The sequence below is a fragment of the Danio rerio genome, chromosome 22 (genome assembly GCF_052040795.2).
Source record: "Danio rerio strain M-AB ecotype USA chromosome 22, GRCz13ab, whole genome shotgun sequence".
In the NCBI taxonomy this organism is placed as follows: domain Eukaryota; kingdom Metazoa; phylum Chordata; class Actinopteri; order Cypriniformes; family Danionidae; genus Danio; species Danio rerio.
This window is the reverse complement of record NC_141042.1, coordinates 38138835-38160902: the sequence shown is the minus strand read 5'-3', so window position 1 is coordinate 38160902 and position 22068 is coordinate 38138835. Positions and strand designations below refer to the sequence as shown.

At 35.0% G+C, this 22068-nt stretch overlaps 2 protein-coding genes and 1 long non-coding RNA gene across 4 annotated transcripts in view; 2 read left to right on the top strand and 1 right to left on the bottom strand.

Annotated features, from left to right (window-relative positions):
• The first annotated feature begins 607 nt into the window (after positions 1-607).
• Positions 608-15310, top strand: pfn2b (profilin 2b). Of its 2 annotated transcripts, none has more exons than XM_087302508.1 (3): positions 608-895; positions 7748-7940; positions 12586-15310. In XM_087302508.1, the coding sequence occupies exons 1-3, from the start codon at positions 764-766 to the stop codon at positions 12681-12683; spliced, it is 423 nt and encodes a 140-aa protein (XP_087158634.1). In that variant the 5' UTR covers positions 608-763; the 3' UTR covers positions 12684-15310.
• A 45-nt stretch (positions 15311-15355) lies between these two features.
• On the top strand, positions 15356-19643 carry LOC147838626 (uncharacterized). Its single transcript, XR_015522432.1, has 3 exons — positions 15356-15809; positions 15980-19334; positions 19481-19643. It is a non-coding gene; the product is annotated as an uncharacterized LOC147838626 (long non-coding RNA).
• A 47-nt stretch (positions 19644-19690) lies between these two features.
• rnf13 (ring finger protein 13) overlaps positions 19691-22068 on the bottom strand; it is a 47641-nt gene continuing 45263 nt past the window's right edge. Inside the window, 1 exon segment of the mRNA NM_201044.1 lies at positions 19691-20748. Within this exon segment, the coding sequence (NP_957338.1) occupies positions 20396-20748 (353 nt within the window). The 3' untranslated portion in view covers positions 19691-20395.

Below are 22068 nucleotides of genomic sequence, written 5' to 3'. Positions count from 1 at the left end.
AGTTGTTTATGAAGCAGTTTGTCCATGTCAACTCTTCACCTGACCACTTTATCTCTGGCTTTGTTGCAATAGCAAACATTTCCTAATTCCACAACAAAATGTGACTGACTTTAAGTGTAGAAACTAAAATAAATCGAGGGCCGAATTAGCTGAGTTTTGTAGTTTACATATTTATTTTATCTGGAGGAAATTAACTAACTGGGGATGAAAAGGTCGATACGCAAGTCAGTGGGTTTGTTTACAGTCCACAGTGAACAAAATGGAGGCCGTTTCTTGATAAAGGCGTTAAAAGCTCTTAGTTTTTAAGCATGTGACCAAACTAGAATTTTTTTTAAATACTCTAAATGATGTGAATAACAATAACATATCGCTATAAGTGTGTCGTTTTAATTAGTAGTCTCTAGAATTAAAACATATATACACCGTGTCCAGCTGTTCTACATATTTAGCTAACTTTCTGATGAATAACCTGCCTGGTGAACACCCCAGCATTATCCATCCAATCAGAGGGCGTATTAATCCGCGCGCTCGCTTTGTGCTAATGGGCCGCAGCCTGAGCACGCGTGCGCGGAGGGATATTTGAGGGACTACACCCTGTGGAGCAACCGGGACTCTTTCTTTACCGCTCAAACTCACATTAGAGAAGGGGGGCGTGTGGGACGTTCAGATATCCTGCGAGCTTAAACCGAAACGGCACCAGGCTGTCCGCATCGTCGTCTTTAAGTTGCAAGTCAACCGGTGTGCGTTTGAGAAGAAGGCAAACATGTCGTGGGCAAGCTACGTGGAAAACCTGATGTCGGACGGATCGTGCCAGGACGCCGCCATTGTTGGGTGCACCGCGGAGGCTAAATACGTTTGGGGAGCGCAGGAAGGGGGAACATTCGCAAACATCACGGTAATTAAGTGTTTTTAATTCACTCCTTGTGTTTTAGGTGTGTTTAGCCTGTGGATGTGTTTCAGTAACTAGTAAGCTGCCTAAGTAGACAGCGCATAGGCGCGGACTATAATGCGCCTCAGTACTGGTGTCTGTTTGAAACCAACGGACAAAAAGAAAAATGTCGTTTAATTAAAAATTTTAAACCGCATGTTATTTCATAGCGCGGGAATATTGGTTATAAACGCGCTAAAATGATGCTACTGCTCTTATAAGCAGTATTCGTAATCAGCTTTTTAGGTTATAGGCACACGTCCAGCGTTTCGATCAACCTGTCAGCCTCTTTATTAAAAAACCAGGCCCTCGGCATACATATTGCTGACTACACTACATTAAGTCATTATTATGATTTCAATCTGAATATTCTTTTCTTTATGTTATGTACTATGCCAGATCGTCAAGGTTAGCTCTTTGTAGTCGATTACAGATTCATGCGCTTGAATATCAAGCGTTGAACGTCTTGGAGACGTTAAATATTTTACAATGTTTGAAAGGAAATGTGTTTTCAGTCAAAAATAAACGGATGAATTGTTGTAAAATGCCGATTTTTATCAACCGGTCATATCTGAAAATCACCAGTTTACGCACATGCACTTGTACGCGGGAACGTGCGCGTCATTCACCCGCGGAATGTGCGTAAGATCATTCTAGAATACGGAAAACATGCCGCTCCAGCTCTCTTCCTGTTGTCCAAGATGGCGCTCCATAAATGGGTGTTAAAGGGGAAGCTCTGCAATAAAAAAATCAATTTACGCGCCCTCACGTTTTTTCAAACCTTCCTGAATTGTCCTCAAGATGTTTGAAAAATGTGATTTCATCGATGGCCATAGTAGAGGAAAATACTTTAAATCAGTGGCTACAAAATTCCTATTTTCTTCAATTTTCTTTTGTTCGCCTTAATATTTACCCTGTTTGAGTTTTACTTTAGGTGAAGTTAAGTTTATATATTCACAATTTCGGACTTTCTCCTTAATAATTTAGTTAGAAAAAAATCTTTGCAAATATTAAATGGTGAAATCATATTAGCAGCCAAAGACTTTCAAAGCACAACATTTTTCAGTCAAATAAATAGGACTGATGTTGTTTTAGAGTCATACTTGCCTGTGGTTTTCAGACAGAATATTCAAAGTAGCATGGTAAACAATATTAGTAGCTTGTCACTGAATGTGGGGGAAAAATAAAAATTTGTGTGTATATATATATATATATATATATATATATATATATATATATATATATATATATATATATATATATATATATATAAATATATATATATATATATATATATAAATAAAACCAACTCCCTCAATGGGGAAAATTACTATTTAAAAATGTCTAACCTTGTAATTTTTTTTTTTTTAATTGCTCCTATTTAATAGGCAGCTCTTAATAGCTGTTTTGCTTGTGGGGTTGGTGAATTATGTAAACATCAGATTTGGTAACCGGTTAGAGATGGGCTTGTATAAGATTCTGACGGTGTGATAACCTTGATTAAAAAATATCACAGTTTCCTTTCCCCCTTTGAACAGAAAATATTTTATTTTGAGAAACCTTTATAATGTTTTAGTGCAGTAAACATGTCAGGCTAAATTATTCAAATGAATCAGCAACTTCTGATGTCATCTTTAGTTTTTAAAATACCGATTTCTTTATCTTACAAAACGGCATCTTTGGAAATCTTTTCTGCTGGAGGTACTGTTGTACTAAAAAAAAAAAAAAAAACTTTTAAGGTACAAATACCTTAGGAACAGTATAGCAGAATATTTGGTGGCTTTAAAACCTTGGCTTTTTCCAAACCGAGTTATACCTTACCGTCCCATACCTATAACGGGTAAAGAGATAGTTTATCTAAGAGAAAAATAAATTCTAGATATCACCGTTGCTTTGTGGTTTCGTGTGTTTTCTTGCATTTATTAAAATACAAACTCCACTCCTAAATCATACTGGGTGGAAAATTAGTAAGATTAGGCTGATGACTGTCAAGTGTTCTTCTTGATCGAATTGCCAAAGCTTTTATACAATATCATAATTAACTTGGCTACGAAAATGCACAAGAGCATGCACATCACTTTAAATAAGTGCTCAGCCAAAAATAAATGCCAAAATCTATATTTAAAGTCTGCAACACCAGTGCTAATTTATTAAATTTGAAAAGGCAAACTAGTTGATGAACAGCCGGTCTGCTTGAAACGTTACACTTTTTTTGTATTAGGGTTGCACAATACTGGAATTTGGTACCAGTCAATACTGACATTTTAAAAATGTCCCATTTCCTGCTAGCATTTGAGCGCTACTGAGCACATTCTTAAACAGCGCTGATTTGCCATTGTGTTCGCATTCTCAACAGAAATTACTGTGATTGGCCAGAAAGGTCATCAGTTCAAACTCTGCACTGTTAACTGGGTGTAACCACAGATACAGGGACACTGTTGAGCACGTGAACACAACAGCAAATAGGTGCTGTTTATGATTGTGCTCGGATGTTTGCAGGAAATGGATGTTTTTATTATCCCTTGGTACCGAATTCCAGTATCGTGCGACCCTACCTGCATTTTTAAAAATATAATTCAAATTAATTTAATAGCTATTTGCGCTACATTTGACAATCTTTTATTGTATGCATTTTTAGAGTAAACCAATGTTTTAAACAAATTAAATTTGCTTAAGTACAATGGTACAGAATGTTAGTTGCAACTAAAAATATAACTGATAGGCTCAATTTAAGACCAACTTTAAATGTTAAATTCATTAAGTAGATTTCTTTAGTTTACCAAATTCAGCTTCAAGCCCAATTTATACTTTGACTTCAAGTGATCACTGCATCCATAAAATATCCTCTGCATGTAGCCCATTTGAGCTATTTATGAACATGTTTCTCTGCTATAAATTTTCAGAAAAGTTTCAGTGTTCATTATTTTGAGTTTCTTCAGCGGTGTTTTGAGTGTACACCAAAAATGCATGCAACTGTAACAGAAGTTGAAACTCTCACACATTCAAGAAAGCAAAAAGGCAGGAACTGGCAAATGTTCAACAACTTTGATCATAAAATAAACAAAATCAAAGTATGTCCGGAGCTCCTCAGTGGACTCTAGATTTAACCACTGGTGGCACCCGTGTTGCCCCGCCCACACTTGTCAAATACAAGGTGGCTAATCATAGCTCTTGCACTGCAATATATATTTATTATTTTCTTCAGACCATTTTGGATTCATACAAAGCATCAGCTTCATTCCAGCATAAATCAAAGAACTTTGCTGACCGTACCATGGCTGCAGCAGACACCATATTATAAAGTGTCTGACAATAGTCCCTAGTTAGGTAACTTCCAACATGACCACCTGCTTGCACAGGGTGTGTCTGCTGGTCCTGCTCTGTAATATTGCACCTGCTGCAGCCACGGCTGATTTTACTTTGTTTTTTGTAATATGCAGTATGCAAAAACAGGCATGTGCATATATTAGGCTTTTTTGTGTGTGCACATTGTATGGTTCCTGTGATCATGGAAATAAGTTTAGATGCTGATGTTAAAGGTTAGTTCACTAAAAAATCCAATTAAGTAATTTACTCTCTCTTTTGGCTTTAAGCCTTTTTTTTTCTCTATATGCAAGATATTTTTAAAGAATTCTGGTTTGGCAGCCATTGACTAATTGAGCATTTAAAGTCTCATGCCTTCTGAGGTGCGGTTCTTGTTGCACAATGCTATTGTTGTATTCTTATAAACGACAAAATTGCTCACTTTTATTCTGACATTTTGCTGGCAAATTTAGCAAGATATTGATTGTCTGCATAAACTAATTTGTTAAATTTGTCCTTTTTTAAAAATGTGTGCATTTAGTATTAACAAACAACAATGCAATGGTGGGCTACAGGATTAATGTTTTTTTTTTTTTTTTTTTTCACAAAGTAAAATCCTAAAATTCTTGCCTGGGCTTTACTAAAACTTTACTGTTGCGTAAACATTATTTACATTTTAAAGTTAACTTGCATAGCTATCGACTACGCGTGCATACATTTGGGTTCCCGCTATGCAGTGAGATTGGACAAGTTGTTGTTTGCCAACTTCCTTATTAGCAGTAATTCCCAAAGATTAAAGGTTCTGAGGTTTAGATAAACCAAATTGTGGATGTAAGGCGTTTCCCTGCTAGTCCCAGCTCATTACTGCTACGTCATCCTAAACCTGTAAGACTACTTCTGTTGAGGCCTGACACTGTTAGTCATGCTGGTTTGCAGAGAACCAATTGTGCCTCTGAGTTTCCTGCATAATGCCTTGAACTCATTCTTGGCTAGGAGAGAAGTTAAACTTCAGACTCTGTTTGTCGCCAAACAACTGCTCCAAAATCTTGCTGGAAATAACACCAGCTCCTGAATCCTCATCAGTGTTGAGCTGCTTTTAGTTTTATTTGGTTTGACCTCAGGGTAAACCATGGGAGAAACACAGCCAGAACAAACAAAGCTATGCAGAGCAAGTGACAAAACAAATCTTGGGAGGTAAAACTGCACGTTCAGACTTGATCTGTGTGGCGTTTAACATTAAACCATTGTTTGTCATGATTAATACTTCTAGTTTAAGGGTTTGGCTGAATATTTCCCACCGTCGTCTTACCGAAGCTCCTTTTTAGGATGATGATCTTAAATCACCTTCATCACATTCCAGAAATATCCATTGAAGGTTTCAGAGGACTCTAAAAATACACTTCTGTTTTTGTTGTTTAATGATTAAACTGGAGCACTTTGCTTTCGTTGGAGGAAGTACAAGATCAAGCATTGGATTGAATGTACAATTGAAATAATTCCATTTAATGCGTAAAGTTCCTCTTTTCAATTGTAACTTTCTTAATCATTTATAATTTTGAAGTGTGAAAAATAATAATTGCATAGCTTAATATGAAATAAGCCAAAGCAATGTGTTTGTGCTGATAATTTAAAAAATGAGATTTAAAAGCATGCATTGGGTGAAGTCTGTTTGCATTTTAGGTGGGGAAATTGCAGATATAAAAGTTGTATGTACTGGGACAGTTGGCAAGGTGCATATTTAGTAATTTTAATTGTTAAATTTGTTTAATCAAATAAAAACCTAACTTTAGACTTTGATTGTGAAGTCTACTTGCTTTCACAGCGTATTTACTTTTAAAAGCTAATTATTTGGTCTTGCCTACAGATTATATTTAGCAAATTCCTTCATTTACGTGTTTTTTTTTTTTTTTAAATTTATTTTACATAGCTACAGTTTACCCTTTTAATAGTTTTTTTATTTACCTAGTGGCTCAACGTGCTACTAATGACTTTTTGAGACTTTGTCTATAGTATTTTTATTTTTAAAAAAAAAATTTTCTCCCCGTTTTGATGCATGTTGACTTTCTTTAACTTGCATGTTAATTTTTTTTTTTCATGAGTTGTCGCATGCAGCAGAGATGTTTTTCTGCAGTATACACTACTAGACAAGTCTGGTTGTCGATGCCATTTGTAAGAGCGACCGGTAAAACTTCTAGTTGATCATTTGTAAAAGTGCGTTCCAATCATCACAAATACTGCAGAAGACTAACTGGAACCCACATGGACCCAAGATTCTTACAGATATCAGCCGAGTTTGGTGAAGGAGAAATCATGGTTTGGGGATACATTCAGTATGGGACGTCTGATCTGCTGAGTGGATGGCAACCTCAACAGCCTGAGGTATCAAGACATTTGTGCTTCCCGTTACATTACAAACCACAGGAGAGGGCAAATTCTTCAGCAGGATAGCGCTCCTGCTCATACTTCAGCCTCCACATCAAAGATCCTAAAAGCAAAGAAGGTCAAGGTGCTCCAGGATTGGCCAGTCTAGTCTCCAGTGACCAGACTTTTGTCTAAAAGTCAGACCTCACTTTCCTAATGAAACCTGTAAAAATCAAGACATGATAATATTTTATTGTGCTCAAATAAGTGTAATCTAGAGGCCTTTGCCTTTCATATAAGCCACTTCTGATGCCAAATCAACAACTAGAAGTGCAGTTATTTGTTCCTAAAACTCGGATAGACAAAAGACTTGTCAGGTAGTGTAAACCCTTAAAACGTAGCATATTAACAGTAATGGATGATTTTCAGCTGACTTGAGTTGTAAATCAAAAATGATTTTGCGGAAAGGGAGATCAACATGTTGGCTGTAGGGAAGAGTTTGTAAACGATTAGTAATTCACTGTATTTAGTTTTTCTTTGTTATCAAAATTGATTTTACTTTTTTAAAGTTATCTTCTTACTTGTAAAGGCAAATTCCATATCTGTGTTACTAGTTGGTTACATGTTCAAAGTGCACAACACCAGGCTCCACGTCTGCAGTTTATCAAATTATCTGCTAGTCTTTTACTGCACTTACCCACAACTATTCATTAATACTTGTACTACAGGTCCGTTAAATGCTCTATGCTGATGGAACATTTCAAGGTGATCTGTCATTTTCAAATAAATGCATCACTGAAATGGTTCCGTTTTGCATGCAATGCAGTTCCTGAATGATTTATTTCGTAGCTAAAATGGTCAATCACATCAGAATGCTTTGAATGAGCCGTGTAAAAAAAACTTTTGGTACATACAGGAGCTGTTGAGGACAAATGTCTGAAATACAACATCTAAGAAGTAGCTTTAGGTTTGCTAATCTTAGTATAAGAATTATAATTCACTAAAATATGTGACACTGGAAGAATATAATGCCGCATGACCACCTCAAGTGCGCATTATTTTAATTCAACGCACCAGTCAATTATTCCTTGCTTAATGTGAAGACTAGACACGTCGATTACAGTTCCACTTTTTAATGTTTTCTCTTATCCTCAGCCCACAGAAATCGATGTGCTCGTAGGCAAAGACCGACAGAGTTTCTTCACCAATGGCCTGACTTTAGGTTCAAAGAAGTGCTCTGTTATTCGGGACAATCTGACAACGGAGGGTGACTGGACGATGGACATCAGGACAAAAAGTCAAGGAGGAGAGCCGACCTACAACATCGCTGTTGGCAAAGCAACCAAAAGTAAAACTGCTTTCTTGTTTTATAGCAATTAGCCTTGATGAGTGACTTCATAGTGTTTTATCTATTAGTGATAGATGGATAATCTAGGACTGTAGATGTCATCCTTTCCTTAATATATACATTGTCCATGCATGCTAACTATTTGGTCATGAAATTTATAACTTTTTATTATTATTATTATTATTATTTATTTTTTTTTTTATTAAAATGGAAGACGTAAAGCAAGTAAATGCTTCAATCCAGTGCTGCTGTAAATCCAGGTGTTTAAGAGCAGCATTGAAGGAGGAAAATATTTATTATTTTTAATTTTGAATGACGTGCTTTGGTCATATTTCATCCATCTATTTTTTTTACCACTCTGTACCCAATTTATTTCTGTAGTTACACCTAATAATCATAAACAAAAGCATAGAAACTCTGACATGAAGCTGGGTTAGCTGACTAGCCAGTTAAATTTCAGATTGGTTTGCACCAATCTTGGGTTTTAGGTTATTTAAAGTCGTCTCACTCTTTGCCATGATGATACAAAGCCTCTTAACTACCTTCATGTTAACCCAGAACAGGTACAAACTTAAGTGGCTAGCCAGCTAATCAGGCTTTATGGTACTAGCCCCGATTCTGGTTTATGTAAAGAGAAAGATGTATTGGCGAAGAATCATTTTGCAATCGACTTGTTACTCCCAGAATTTTATTGGGATGTCACTAAAGATTCTCATCCCTTTATCGCAATGTCAGATTTTTCCAATATTGTGCAGGCCTAGTCAGACCATTTGATACAGCAATTTGTAAACTACATATGCCAGGGGAGTTGGTAATAGTTTAATTGCACACCGTGCTATTAACTAATAAGTCTAAGGGAGATTATGGTAGCCTACATGTAAAGATGATTTTAAGAATCCAAATATTTGGAAATCAAGAAACCTTTTTCTTGAGCAAAAAAAAAAAGTTTTAATAAATATGGCAAAATTATATAGCAAATATAAAGCAAAATACTCTGTGGGGTAAGCAAAATAAGCCTGACATATACACCAGTGTTGTCAAAATATTGAGGTTTTGATATCTGTTGATACTGGAATATTTTAAACGATACAATCTTGCTTTTGCTTGGTATTTATGCATTCGGCAAGCTGGCATGTTCTGAAGTCCCATGACCAATTTTGTTTTAAGGTATTTAATGTGAACAAATAAACAAGTTAAATGTTCAAATCAATTGAATTTAGAGACAATTGAAAGGCCAATATTGAGAGGTTAGTAACTGCTCCCGTTTCAATATCAGCAATGCTTTAAGATGGCCAAGAAAAAATTGCTTACTGTAGCTTTTTTTTGGTCTTGTTTTTAGTCCAAATATGTAAATTCTTAAATCAAGAAGCATTTTCTATAAAAACAAAAATATTGTCCTTTTTATTAAGAAACGTTGTTTAAGTGAGAAATAATCTTGACATAAGATTTTTGCTCTTACCCCATTAAGTACTTTGCTGTAACATTTTGCATATATATATATATATATATATATATATATATATATATATATATATATATATATATATATATATATATATATATATATATATATAATTTTTTTTTTTTTTTTTGTCTAGAAAATGCTTATAGTACATGCATATAAAAAAATCTTTAATCAAGTGAATGTGTTCTACCATAATCTTTGTGGGTTTTTTGGGGGGGGTAATAAAACCACCAACAAACACCCTTGCATATGTAGTTTACAAATTGCAGTGGGAAATATCGACTACACAATATTTTGAATTGTTTTGTTTTGCTGCAATATGACTTTCACTTGATTATTTGGGAAGATTTCTTCATTTAGAATGAATGAGAAATCTTTATGCAGTGCATCTGCATAAAATCTAATAAATTACAAGCATGCATAAATACGACTGGGCAAAAACAAAAGGTATATGAGTTGCGCTTTATGGTTTGCTGTGAAGTCAAACCATATTTGAGTTGGGTTGCATGGTTTACCGGTACTATGGTAGTATCGTGATACTATAGCTCAAATACTGCCGGTGCTGCTGTAGGTATAATTTATCTATTTAATTTTTTTATTTTTTTTATTATTATTTTTTTTAAAAAAATTTTTAACTCTTATCTACAAATTGAATTAATTTAAGGTGGTGGCTTGCAAATATTATTTCTCAATAAGAGAATTATAAAGTAACTTTTAAAATAGGCCAATTATAACATTGTTTTCTTTATAATTTGAGTTATGAATTTACAATATCACCTCACTACTTCAGCTGATATAGTATCGTGACATGAATTAATGGTATCGTGGCCATTCTAATTCGAGCACGGAAATTGAACAAATGTAAAACAAAATGGCCATTGTATAAATAAAAAATATATATATGTTCTTCTGCGACATGGCTATTGCGAATACACGCATTGCTCAAACAATATATTGTTCACCCCTAGTATTTACTATCAATATTTTAAGGCTTCATATCGAAGTTAGTTATTCCAGTAACACAAATATACAATGCAGGCTACTATAATGGTTAAACTGCCTGCCTTAGGTCAAAACTATAGCTGTTGACACCTCACCATTACAGTTAATAAGTTACTCGCATTCTTTCCAAGGGTTAATTTCCCTCTCAAATTACCATCATATTTAACCAGTTGTATTTAGAGGACAGATTTCCCTTTGTGATGTTACACAACATTTAGGTACTTGCAAATACACCCAGCTAATTCATTAATGCCAGTTGATTTGATTTAAATAAATTAAAAATACTAATAACAATACATATATTTTTCCCTAATTATTCTGTTGACATATATTCTACATAAGGCCCTAAATCTCTACTCTATTTTGTGGTTGAAATATGACCTAAGCATTTGTTTGACAGTCAAAAGGCTTGTCTTTTTAGTAAAAAAAAAAAAAAATGATTTTGCATACCCAAGTAATGTTTGTTCTCAATCTCTCTGAGTTAAAGCGTGGTTCAGGAAGTGTGTGTGTGTGTGGACCTGTACACATTCATTCGCACTAATGCATGCATTTACAGCTAATGTCACTCTTGAAGATGCGAGAGGATTTCCTTTTTCCTGAAATAAAGCACTCTTTCTTTCTTCTACTTCATGGCATGTTGAGACAAACTAAACTTGCTTTTCTGGCTTGATCTAGTAAGAAGCATTGAAACCCTCGCATGCTGGAATCTTTTGCTAACACCTTGAAGCTTTTTCAAGAACTCGCGTTTCTAAAATTTAGATTTGCTCACTGATGGACCTGAATACCTCTGATTTTTCTAAGACATAGCTGTAGGTCTTTATTGCGTTAGTTTCTATTAAGCCAAATTATTTTGGTTATTTCTTAGGGTGCTTTCACAACTGTTGAAAGATGGTTTTGTTCTAAAACCGGGATTAAAATTGGTACAAGGTTTGTTTTTTGTTCTTTCTTGGTGCGCATTCACACAGCAGAGTTTCTAAACGGACTAAATTAGTTCAAATTAGTTGAGTCGTTTGTTGCATTTAATCAGAGTTTTAGGGTTTAATTTTTAGTTGCCTGAATTTCGCTCGCCTGTCATCATTACTTAAATTTATGATGATTAGCAATAAGACGCGCTATATATTAGACACAAGGTGCGCTTTAATTTTGACACCCACAGAGATCGTCACCATTTAATCCATCAATCTATTAAAAACGTTAATCTGCCAGAATCCTGTATTGGGCTTAAATTATAGAGTGAAATAACAGATGAACAGAGACTGCAGTCACATCCTGAAGTAGATCAATATTGATCTTTCTTTCAAAGTGCACAAATAAACAAAACAATAGGCCTAAAACAAAATTAGAAAATTTTTAAATAAGAAAAATATTATATAATAAGGGTAATTTCCGTTAGTTTTCTTAACGGATGAACGGCACTATGTAATTCCGCATGCTTTCACTTTTGTATTCAACATGAAGTGCACATTTAACTGTAGGAATGACATCCCGCCCTACTCTGTCTCCCTTTATACAGACATGTATATATGGTCATTAGCCTACATAACCTTACTACACTGTGATGTTGTGTTTTTTTTTTTTTGTTTTTTTTAAGCCTGGTTCATTAGATTGTATTTCTTTCTCGCTACACTTGATCTGCTCCAGAGTTAGTTTCAATCAGGTTAAGACCACCTCATTCAGGCGATCTCGGACCTATTGATTTTCAGATGCCAAATGAACCACACTAACTGGGCAAACAACAGGTTCTAACTGGGCAAACAACAGGTTTTGAAACAAACGCCTAGGTGTGAAAGCACCCTTAAAGGCCTACAGCGTTGAACTATTATTAATAATAATAAAGCAAATTATTACTTTTTATAGCATGTTGATTTTTCTTTTCTTTTCCTAAAGTGGTATAAAATTTCTATATCTTTTTTTTTTTATAGAAAATATAACAACATTATAATGGAAAAAAAGAATGATCTTCATTTCTAATGGCAAAAACTAATAATAATAATAATAATATGTTGGCTATTAAAAATGTTTAGCAGAATCAAATGGAGATCTTTTCTTTGCATGCATGTTGATCTTGATCTATTTTCTGCTTTTCCTGTCTGGCGGTGTTGATCTTGGTTTGGCTTTTTTCCAGAGCTGTTATTTTTTCCCTGTCCTCTTAACTCTCTTTCTGTCTTTTTCTTTCAGTCTTGATTCTTGTTATGGGAAAAGAAGGGGTCCACGGAGGCGGCTTGAATAAGAAGGCATTTTCAATGGCAAAATACTTAAGAGATTCAGGCTTTTAGGTTTTTTTCTTTAGTACGATTTAGGTAAAAAAAAAAAAAAAGGAAAAGTCACATACGTTCCCAAGTTAAGCTGTGAAGAGGTTTTTTTTTTTTTTTTTTTGTTTCCCCATCTTCTTGAAATGTTTTTAAAGTTTTTGGACATTTAATGTCAAGGAAGGATAATTAATCTTGTCAACAACCAATTTTAAGTTGGGAAAGCGTTTCTCTTTCCCCCTCAAGTGTTGATTTTTGTTCCTATTTTTTTTTCCTTGTACTCCAGCATTGATTATGGTCAAGGGCAAGGAAGGTATCCATGGAGGGCAGCTCAACAAGAAAACGTATACCATGGCTGAATACCTGAGGAGATCTGGATATTAATACACCCTCCAACATAGCTGCTCATTCTTATCACCGCTAACCTCTTTCAATGAGATTTGCTCCAATTATGGGATTTAAAATCTTCCTTTATTTCTGTACCCCCCCCCCCCCCCCCCCCGTATTCAATAGTGTTTGGCACTACAGTTTCATTGTGAAACAACATGGTAAAACATTAGCGTAAAGACTTCATCTTGGGTGTTTAGTTAATTACCAAGGGCGAAAGGTCGATTTGTATGCATATCTGAAATCTTGTTGAAGGCACACTAGTTTAGGGTGGACAACACATTCAATGAACAGGAATGGTTAAATATGGCACCTGCACTAACACATTTCTGGTTTCCTTATAGCCGGTCATTTATATAATCTGATTAGTTGGGTTTGTTTATTGGAATTTGGGCTGCAGGTAACATTTTTATTAGTTTTTCTTCCCCTATCAGCTGTGTCGGTCTTGTTTTAAATCTTAATGGTCAACTGTATGCATATTTTCAAACTTATGTAATAGACCTAGTTGGGGTGGACCACATTTATTGGATAAAACAGTAAATATGATGTCAGCACTTAGAAAATGTGAACAAATTTGGGTTAAAGAGTTATAATCCGGCTCTACCAGAACGATTTAAAAATCATTCCCCTTTTTGAATGTCTATTAGGAGATATAGTTGACCATTGGTTTATGGGTTGCAGAGAATTATTATTTTTTTTTTTCCCCGTTAGCCCTGACTTTCTAGATTAAAACTGCAAAAAGACAACCGTGTTTATATATGGCTTTAAGCCTATTAAATAGACACTAGTCAGGGTGGACTACATGATTAATGGATTTAAAAAAAACTAATGTCATCTTATCAATTTAAATATAAAAATTTATGAGAACCCATCTTCTTGTTTTTCATTTGGTGCTTTTGGCACTACCTGGCTTATTCTTTCCATTTATCGCAAACATCCATTGATTTAGGATTTTTAGTGTTCTAGTTGGGTGACCATTGGGATTTTTGAGTATTGTTAACCATTAGCCCAAGAGGTCGACTGTATTTGAGCCTATTGAATGTATCCTAGTCATGGTGGAACATGTTTAACATTGAAAAAAAAACTACACCTAAAGTCCATTTCATCAAAGCATTAACACTAAAATATATTTTATTGTACTTTTTACACCCTTTAGCCCTCATTTCTAGACCAAATCTGTGCAAGCTTGAGCCCAAGTCAGTGTGGATGCCTTATTTAACTCTTTTTGTTCATTTAAATGTCGTCTACTCCTACAAATATCCATTTTATTTGAGTTACCCAAAGTTTGTCATCTTCTTTTTGACGGTTTAGCACTACTTTGCTATCACTAGCATCCATTAATTGGGATTTTAAGTCAAATACTTGGGTATACATGAAGTTTTGAGCTGCATTACATTTATACTACCAACAGCTTTCGTTTTTAGACCAAATCTGGGAATGTTTGTTTGCATAATTTTGAGCCTACTGAATGGATCCGAGCTATGCTGGACAACATATTTATTAGACAACACAATTAAATATGGCGTCTGCTGGCGCTCAAGCTCTACCTGAATGATAATATTCCTTCCCTTCATCATGAACACCCATTAATCAGGAGGTTAAGTGCTATACTCGGTTGCCATTGGGCTACGGTAGCATTTTATTTTTATTTTCTCTCCCCATCAGCCACAGAAATTGAATGTTCATGTACATTCCTTCATTGCACTTACTTAGCTAGCTTATATAATATGTATTTTTAACTTTTCCATTTCACTACCTGTTCTTACCCAGTGTATACGCTTGAGGTTTTGTCCGTCGGACCAATATTTGTCACTCCTTGGGGGTTTTTTACGCACTACCAATGAAACACTAGCATCTGGTTTTGACAGCTCTATCAAGACTTGAATTTACCGTACATGGAAAACAAAAAAAATATATATATTGCCTTCGATTTGTCAATGGTTAAACTGTCTGCTGTTTCATCAAGTCCAAATGTTGAATAAGTGTGTGACACTCCAATCATAACGTGTGTCCTGTGCCATAATGTCGAGAGGATCTGTTGTTATCGTTGATTCAAACAGCTTTCCGGATGATTCTGTGTCTCCTTTTTGTTCAGGGGTTTTGGGATCAACAAATGTTCTGGGACGTTTGTCAAAACCTCTTTTCCCCTCTACTTTTTCGTACATCTTGGACACCGTCTGATTTCATACGCATAAACCAAGAAATGCCATACATTTAATTTCACCACCTTGTTTACAGACAGATTAAATAAATCTATTCCAACCAAATGACTTGTCGGTTTCATTTGTTTATTTGATTGTTTTTTTCCTTTTGTAAATCTCTTTTTGGTGGGGAAAGATGGATCTTAATGGTCATAATGTCCTTTGGTACAAAATTGACTTCATCCAGTGTCCCATTCTGCACAACCTTTAGCTATTTGGTGGTTTTTAATGAAGTCTTTTTTTAAGCTTCTGTCACACTTGACTTTTCTTCCCATGCACTTCCATTTTATATGCATTGCGAATGTGTCAGAGTGAAATGCAAGGTCATGCTGCAAGCTTGAACTTTACAACTCTGCAAAACTTGAAGTCTGACCTGTGAAATCGCTTCACTTGACTGCATGAGACCAATCAAGGATCAAAACATGACCTGTCTGGACATTTAAAATATGGACCAATCGCTTGGTTTTTTTTAAATATCTACTCATCTAGTTTAATCCTGCCTCCTTTTTGCAGAGCTGTACGACTCTTCACAAGCTTAAACTCTAGTGCAGTGGTGCCCAACCCTGTTCCTGGAGATCTACCTTCCTGCATAGTTCAGCTCCAACCCTGATCAAACACACCTAAATCAGTTAATTAGGACCTGAACAGCAGTTGATGATTACAGACAAGTGTGTTTTTGATATGGGTTGCAGGAAGGGTGATCTCCAGGAACAGGGTTGAGCACCCCTGCTCTAGTGAGACCGCAGCTTAAGGGCTGGGTTATTGCATAAAATGATATAGTTTCATTATCATTTGGTATCGATAATTACAGGGTATTTAACTATTTATTTAAGTGTATTAGGATTTTTTTTAAATCATTTAATCACTTTTTTTATTTTCCGTCGTAATGTTGGTAAATTTAAAATGGTTTTAGTAGTAAAAAACAAATGTCATGTTCCTTTGGAAATGACAAACACCCTAAGCTTATTGGCATTGCTTCCAAGGCACACGGTCCGCAGCCACACTATAACACTTCATACTGAACTTTTAAAAAATAAAAGAATTTGTTATTGGCTATACAGACTTCAAGTCACTTAGGAAAACCATTACATTTGAAGCAAAGTAAATCTGGAATATTTTAAGGTGAAAATAACTCTAAAATCAGTAAGACTATCTGAAACTCCAAATATAGAAACATTATCTGGTGAAGAACGGCTGTGGTTTATCAAATGCAAATAATATTTAACTGAGCCCACTTTAGATTGGATATCATTTTTAAAGAAAACAGGCGTTTAAACGTGCCGATTTTGCAATGGCAGGCAGTTCACGATAAACGCTTAACCCAGGTTATTAACAAATTAAAAGTCCTATTAGCATACTTAGGGTATATGCCAATTTAAAATTGTGTGATCTTTGGCAAGGCCAACAAGAGCGACAGGATGTCTACATTTTCATAGAGGATATTTTATATTTTGTTTGTATTGGTGGTAAGACGTAATATGAAATGTAAAATACAGTAATTGGACAAGCAAAATTGCACTTTGCGTGTAATACTTTTGCACACAAATGTACCGTATAAATACAAACGTTCATTTATTAAAGTAATAATCAATGGGGTTCGCAAAATAATCTCATATTTGCTTGGATATGAAGATACTTGGACTAGAAACAAGACAAAAATTCTAAGTAAGAAATGTTTTGGTGCAAAAGTCACAAATGCAGTGATTAAATTCAATCCTGTGGCTCCTGGTCAACTATAAATCAGACTGGACACTGCATGTCTTTGTGATGTGACTATCGCAAGTGCGCACATTGCGATATCAATGCTGAAATGATATATTGTGCAGCTCTAGAGGAAGTGAACACTAAAACAGCCAAAAGTGTAATCTTTTTATTCATGAACAATTGAATACAGACTTCTATAACAGAAAGGGATACAGTATTTACAGTAAAGCAACATTAAAAAGGCAACAAGACATCAGTAACGGTTCACTGTGTTATCAAAAAAAACCTCCAACTCCTATTGTACTTCCCCGACTTCTTTCCTACTTACAGTATATAAACGGTGTGTTATTTATCTAGCTACACTTCCAAGATCACTTCTGAGTGACTGATATTAAGAACGGCTCCACTGTTAGTGATCAAACTAAAATGTTGACGTCATTGTCAATACAAGTGTGTCGGTGTGTTTGCCGTATAAAACATGCAGTAGTTCATGATTAGATTCACGTCTGAGATGATTTTGGCATTTCGTTGGCAAGCACAATTTACATTCCAAGAGGAGACGTTCACCGGTGGAAGCTGGCAACACTTCTGCTGGGAATAAAATACTGTTCATGTAATTCTTCTGCTCGTAAATATACATATAACCAAGTGTAATGTAATATAATTAAGGAAAGATGTGTGTAATTTCAAAGAAACTGGGAATTTTGTAAATATTAGTATAATTTCACCACAAAAATTCTCAATGGGGTATATGCCGAGCTAATGTGATTCCCATACTGATAAACTTATGGTGACCTGTTATTCTGAGTTTTTTCCATTTTATACGTTTCCTTTTACAGTATCGATGTTGTAATGTCATTCAAATACAATCCGTTAAACAGACTTTGATTCATTTAGTTGCTCAAGCGTAAAACGAGACAAAGAGCCGTTTACTCGCACACGACAGTCAGAATCGGCAGGCTAGCGCAGAAGCTCCATTGAATATACTGGGGTAAACTGCCCACTTTGCTTTGGCATACAATTTGCCTGAAACGATTAACCCAGGTTACTGGCAAATTAAAAGTCCTATTAGCATGCTTTGGCATATACCCTATTTGGTAAATGTATAATATCACAATTCCAAAAAATCATTGAGGTCTTTAAAAAATGGTCAAACTGGGGGGCAAAAAACATGAGTTTCATCAATATTTCTGTAATTTCACTGAAAAAAAAGTAATGTCGCCAAATTTCATGCATTGCCGCATTAATTTCCACATTTCTATTCTGGGGGAAAAATCTGAATTTTTATTAAATGGTGGCTTTTTCCCATCAAGCAAAACATGCCTAACTGCAATTTTTACCAACTCTAATCACCATTGTTTTATGTAGTTCTATGTAATTCTGCGTAAATTTACTGAATTCTGCAGAAAAAAAAAAAAACATTGACCAAAAACTTCACCAAATTCACCGTTCAGCAATCGCCCATTTTCATATAAATCAATGAAGTGTGTAATTCTGTGTGGGGAGGGGAAATCTCATCTCACTAAAAATGTTTTGGAGAAAGTAAAGAAATTCTGCAAATCATTCTCATGATAATCACCAAATTTCACAGTTCAGCTATAAATGTTTAGCATTTGACGGTGGCAAAATGTTTTGGTTCAGAATACTGTATATTTTCAAGTTCTCGGTGTCACAAATCCACAAATTCATGGAGTTCTTTAAAAGCAGTGGACTTCACACTTGTAACTTCACACAAAAAATGTAGCAGAACGATCTCCTAATATCGCCAAATTTCATGAAATTCTACAAACAAAAAAAAGAAAGATAAATTTTCTTTTAAATTGTGAATTTTTGCCGCACAGCAAAACATTTTAAACTATGAAAAAAATTTGTGAAAGTTTTAAAGAATTGGGCAACTTTTTTATTTACAGTTTTACACGTCTCGTACCCAATTTTCATAAAAATCAATGGGAGTATACTATTCTGCAAAAATAAATGAATTCTGCAAAACATTTGCTGAATTCAGCTAAAAATTAAATAAAATACTTGCAAATTATTCCCATAAAATCACCAAATTTCATAATTCAACAATCGCCAATTTTCATATAACACCATGGCAACGTGTAATTCTGCAAAACATTCACTGAATTCTGTGAAATTCAATTTCACCAAAACATTTTGGAAACCATGATGGAAAAAGTAAATAAATTCAGCAAACGACATAATTAATTTTTGCCAAAACATTTTGGAAACTGATGAAAAAAAGTAAAGAAGTTATGCAAATTATTCTCATAATATCACAATTTCACAATTCAAATGTAATGAATGACAAAAATATATTTTAGAACTATTATCAAAAAGTAACCCGAACAATGTTCTGGAAACAGTTGTGTAACTGTGGGAAAAAGTAAAGAAATTCTGCAAAATATTTTCATAATAGCACCAAATTTTATAATTCAACAATCATGATTTTTTTGTAACTCCATGGAAATGTGTGTGATTCTGCAAAATATTCGCTGAACTCTGAATTTCGCCAAAATGTAATGGAAACAGTAAAGAAATTATGCAAATGATTCTTATAATATCACCAAATTTCACAATTCAGCAATCGCACATTTTTATATAAACTCCCAACAAAGTGTGTAATTTGGGGAAAACTAATTTCGCAAATAAATAAAAAAAGAGTTTTGCAGACAGTTGTATAACTTTGGAAAACGTAAAGTAATTCCGCAAAACATGCTTACATTCGCTAAATTATGTGAATTTTTTTTTTTTTTTTGCCAAAACGTTTTGGAAACTGATGGAAAGAAATTTAGCAAATGATTTTTACATCACCAAATTTTACAACTCAGAAATTGCTAATTTTCATATAATTCCACTGAAACTAGTTAGAGAAAATGGAGTTGAATTTGGCGAAAAAAATTCACCAATCAACATTTTGGAAAGTTGTGTAACTGAAAAAAGTAAAATTATTCTGCAAATCATGCTCATAAGATCACCAAATTTTACAATTCAAATTGAATAACTGTTAAACTGACTGTATGTAAAACGTAATTCTGCAAGAATTCTGTCACCAAATTTCACAATTCAGCGGTCATCAATTTTCATATAACTCGTATAACATGGAAACCTGCGTAATTCTGCAAAACATTCGCTGAATTCTGCGATTTAAAAAGTTCGCCGAAACGGTTCTGGAAGAGTAAAGAAATTCTGCAAAACAAAATATCACCAAATTTTGCAATTCAGCAAAAATATCTTTGCAATCGACACTGGCGTAACAATTTACTTCAGAACTCTTCCAATAATTGCAGAGTCGTGTAAAAAAACTCACATAATTAGTTGTATGGGTCTCTCATGACTTAAAAGCTCTTTCGAGTACTGCTGCACAGTGTGTCAAACAGACGTTTAGCAATAAACTGTGAGTGTGGATGAACGTCCTGCCCTCTCCATGTAGAGTCCGAGTTAGCATTAAGCGTTAGCCTCTGTGTCGTCAGGTCGGCCCTGCTGCAGCTGTACCACCACAGTCTCCACGGTGACCTCTTCCTCGCTGTCGCTGGAGTCGCTACGCTCATCGTAATCGGAGGATTCGGCGTCATGTTGCGATAGTGACGCCGACATGCTGCCGAATGAATGGGCGCTAGTGGATGCCAGAGAGCGCAGTAGCGGAGTGTTTTCCGACACTTCGTTATCCTCGCCGCCGCTGTCCACCGAATCAGAGTCAGACTCGGAGTCGCCGTCAGATGGGACGACCTTCTGCTTGCACACCGGACAGGTCTTCTTGGTTTTGGTCAGCCAGGGGTCCACACACTTACAGTGATAGGCTGAGGAGTAAAACAAAGATCGTTAGCGATCGGCTATTACAATATAAACACCACTTGTTTAAGAGGAAATCGTTTAAAAATGTGTAATTCTAAGTCAAACTAATAAAACTATTTAACATAGTTAACAAATAACAGAATACTTATCACGATACATGTACACAAAATGAACCATACTGATTTTCTTAGCTTATATTGCTAGTTTTGTGGCCAACAATTCATCTGTGCGGTTCGTTAAGAAAAAAAAAAGAACAGTTTGTCCTTGTAATCTATAAATTCATTCATTCATTTTCTTGTCGGCTTAGTCCCTTTATTAATCCGGGGTCGCCACAGCGGAATGAACTGCCAACTAATTCAGCAAATTTTTACGCAGCGGCTGCCCTACCAGCTGCAACCAATCTCTGGGAAACATCCACACACTCATACACTACGGACAATTTAGCCTGCCCAATTCACCTGTACCGCATGTCTTTGGACTGTGGGGAAAACCGGAGCACCCGTAGGAAACCAACGAGAACGCAGCGAGAACATGCAAACTCCACAGACACACCAACTGAGCCGAGGTTCGACCCAGCGACCTTCTTGCTGTAATGCTAGCACTACCTTTTTTTAAACTAGTGGTATGCGGAGGAATCAAATGTCATATGTTTATGCTACAAATATTTCAAAATTTATCAAAAATGATTTTTATATAAATATGACCCTTTAAAAATATTTATTATATGACATACAGCCTATATTTCTGAGGTCCAGGCAACATTTTCAGGTGTTGATGAGTTTGGCTATATGTTGTAATTGTAACTATATGTTATTACTTAACATTTAAGCCCTTTTCTTTTTACTTTTTAAGAACAGTAATCTACCATTTTTTACTTTTAAAAGCACATTTTAATTTAAATGTTGACATTTTTTGTTTGTTTATTTTTACATATTAGCACAGTACAATGTTAACATTCAGACTATTTATAATATTTAAAGTGGCTGACAAAAATAAGTATTCTTAATAAAAGGAATTAATCTGCCATGTTTTTGAACAGTGCAGAGCTGCAGCTGCTTTGCTGGGGTTACTGCGCTACTGTATTTCAATACTGCTCATTATAGTGGTACTTGGAGAGACGATTTTTTTTCCTGAGGTGGTACTTGATGAAAAACGTTTGAGAACCACTGACCTCAGTAAACACCATACCTAAGGTATGTGTACGATTTTTTTTTTAATCACGTTTTTTTATTTTTTTAGGACAACAGTATCTCCAACAGAAAAAATATACAAAAATGTTATTTTAAATAGTAAAGTGATCTGTGTTTTTTTGAAACTAACAAGTC

Coding starts and splice junctions, on each gene's coding strand:
- pfn2b (XM_087302508.1), top strand. CDS start 764: ATGTCGTGGGCAAGCTACGTGGAAAACCTGATGTCGGACGGATCGTGC. Junction 896..7,747: donor GAACATTCGCAAACATCACG/GTAATTAAGTGT, acceptor TCTTATCCTCAG/CCCACAGAAATCGATGTGCT. Junction 7,941..12,585: donor TGTTGGCAAAGCAACCAAAA/GTAAAACTGCTT, acceptor TTTTTCTTTCAG/TCTTGATTCTTGTTATGGGA.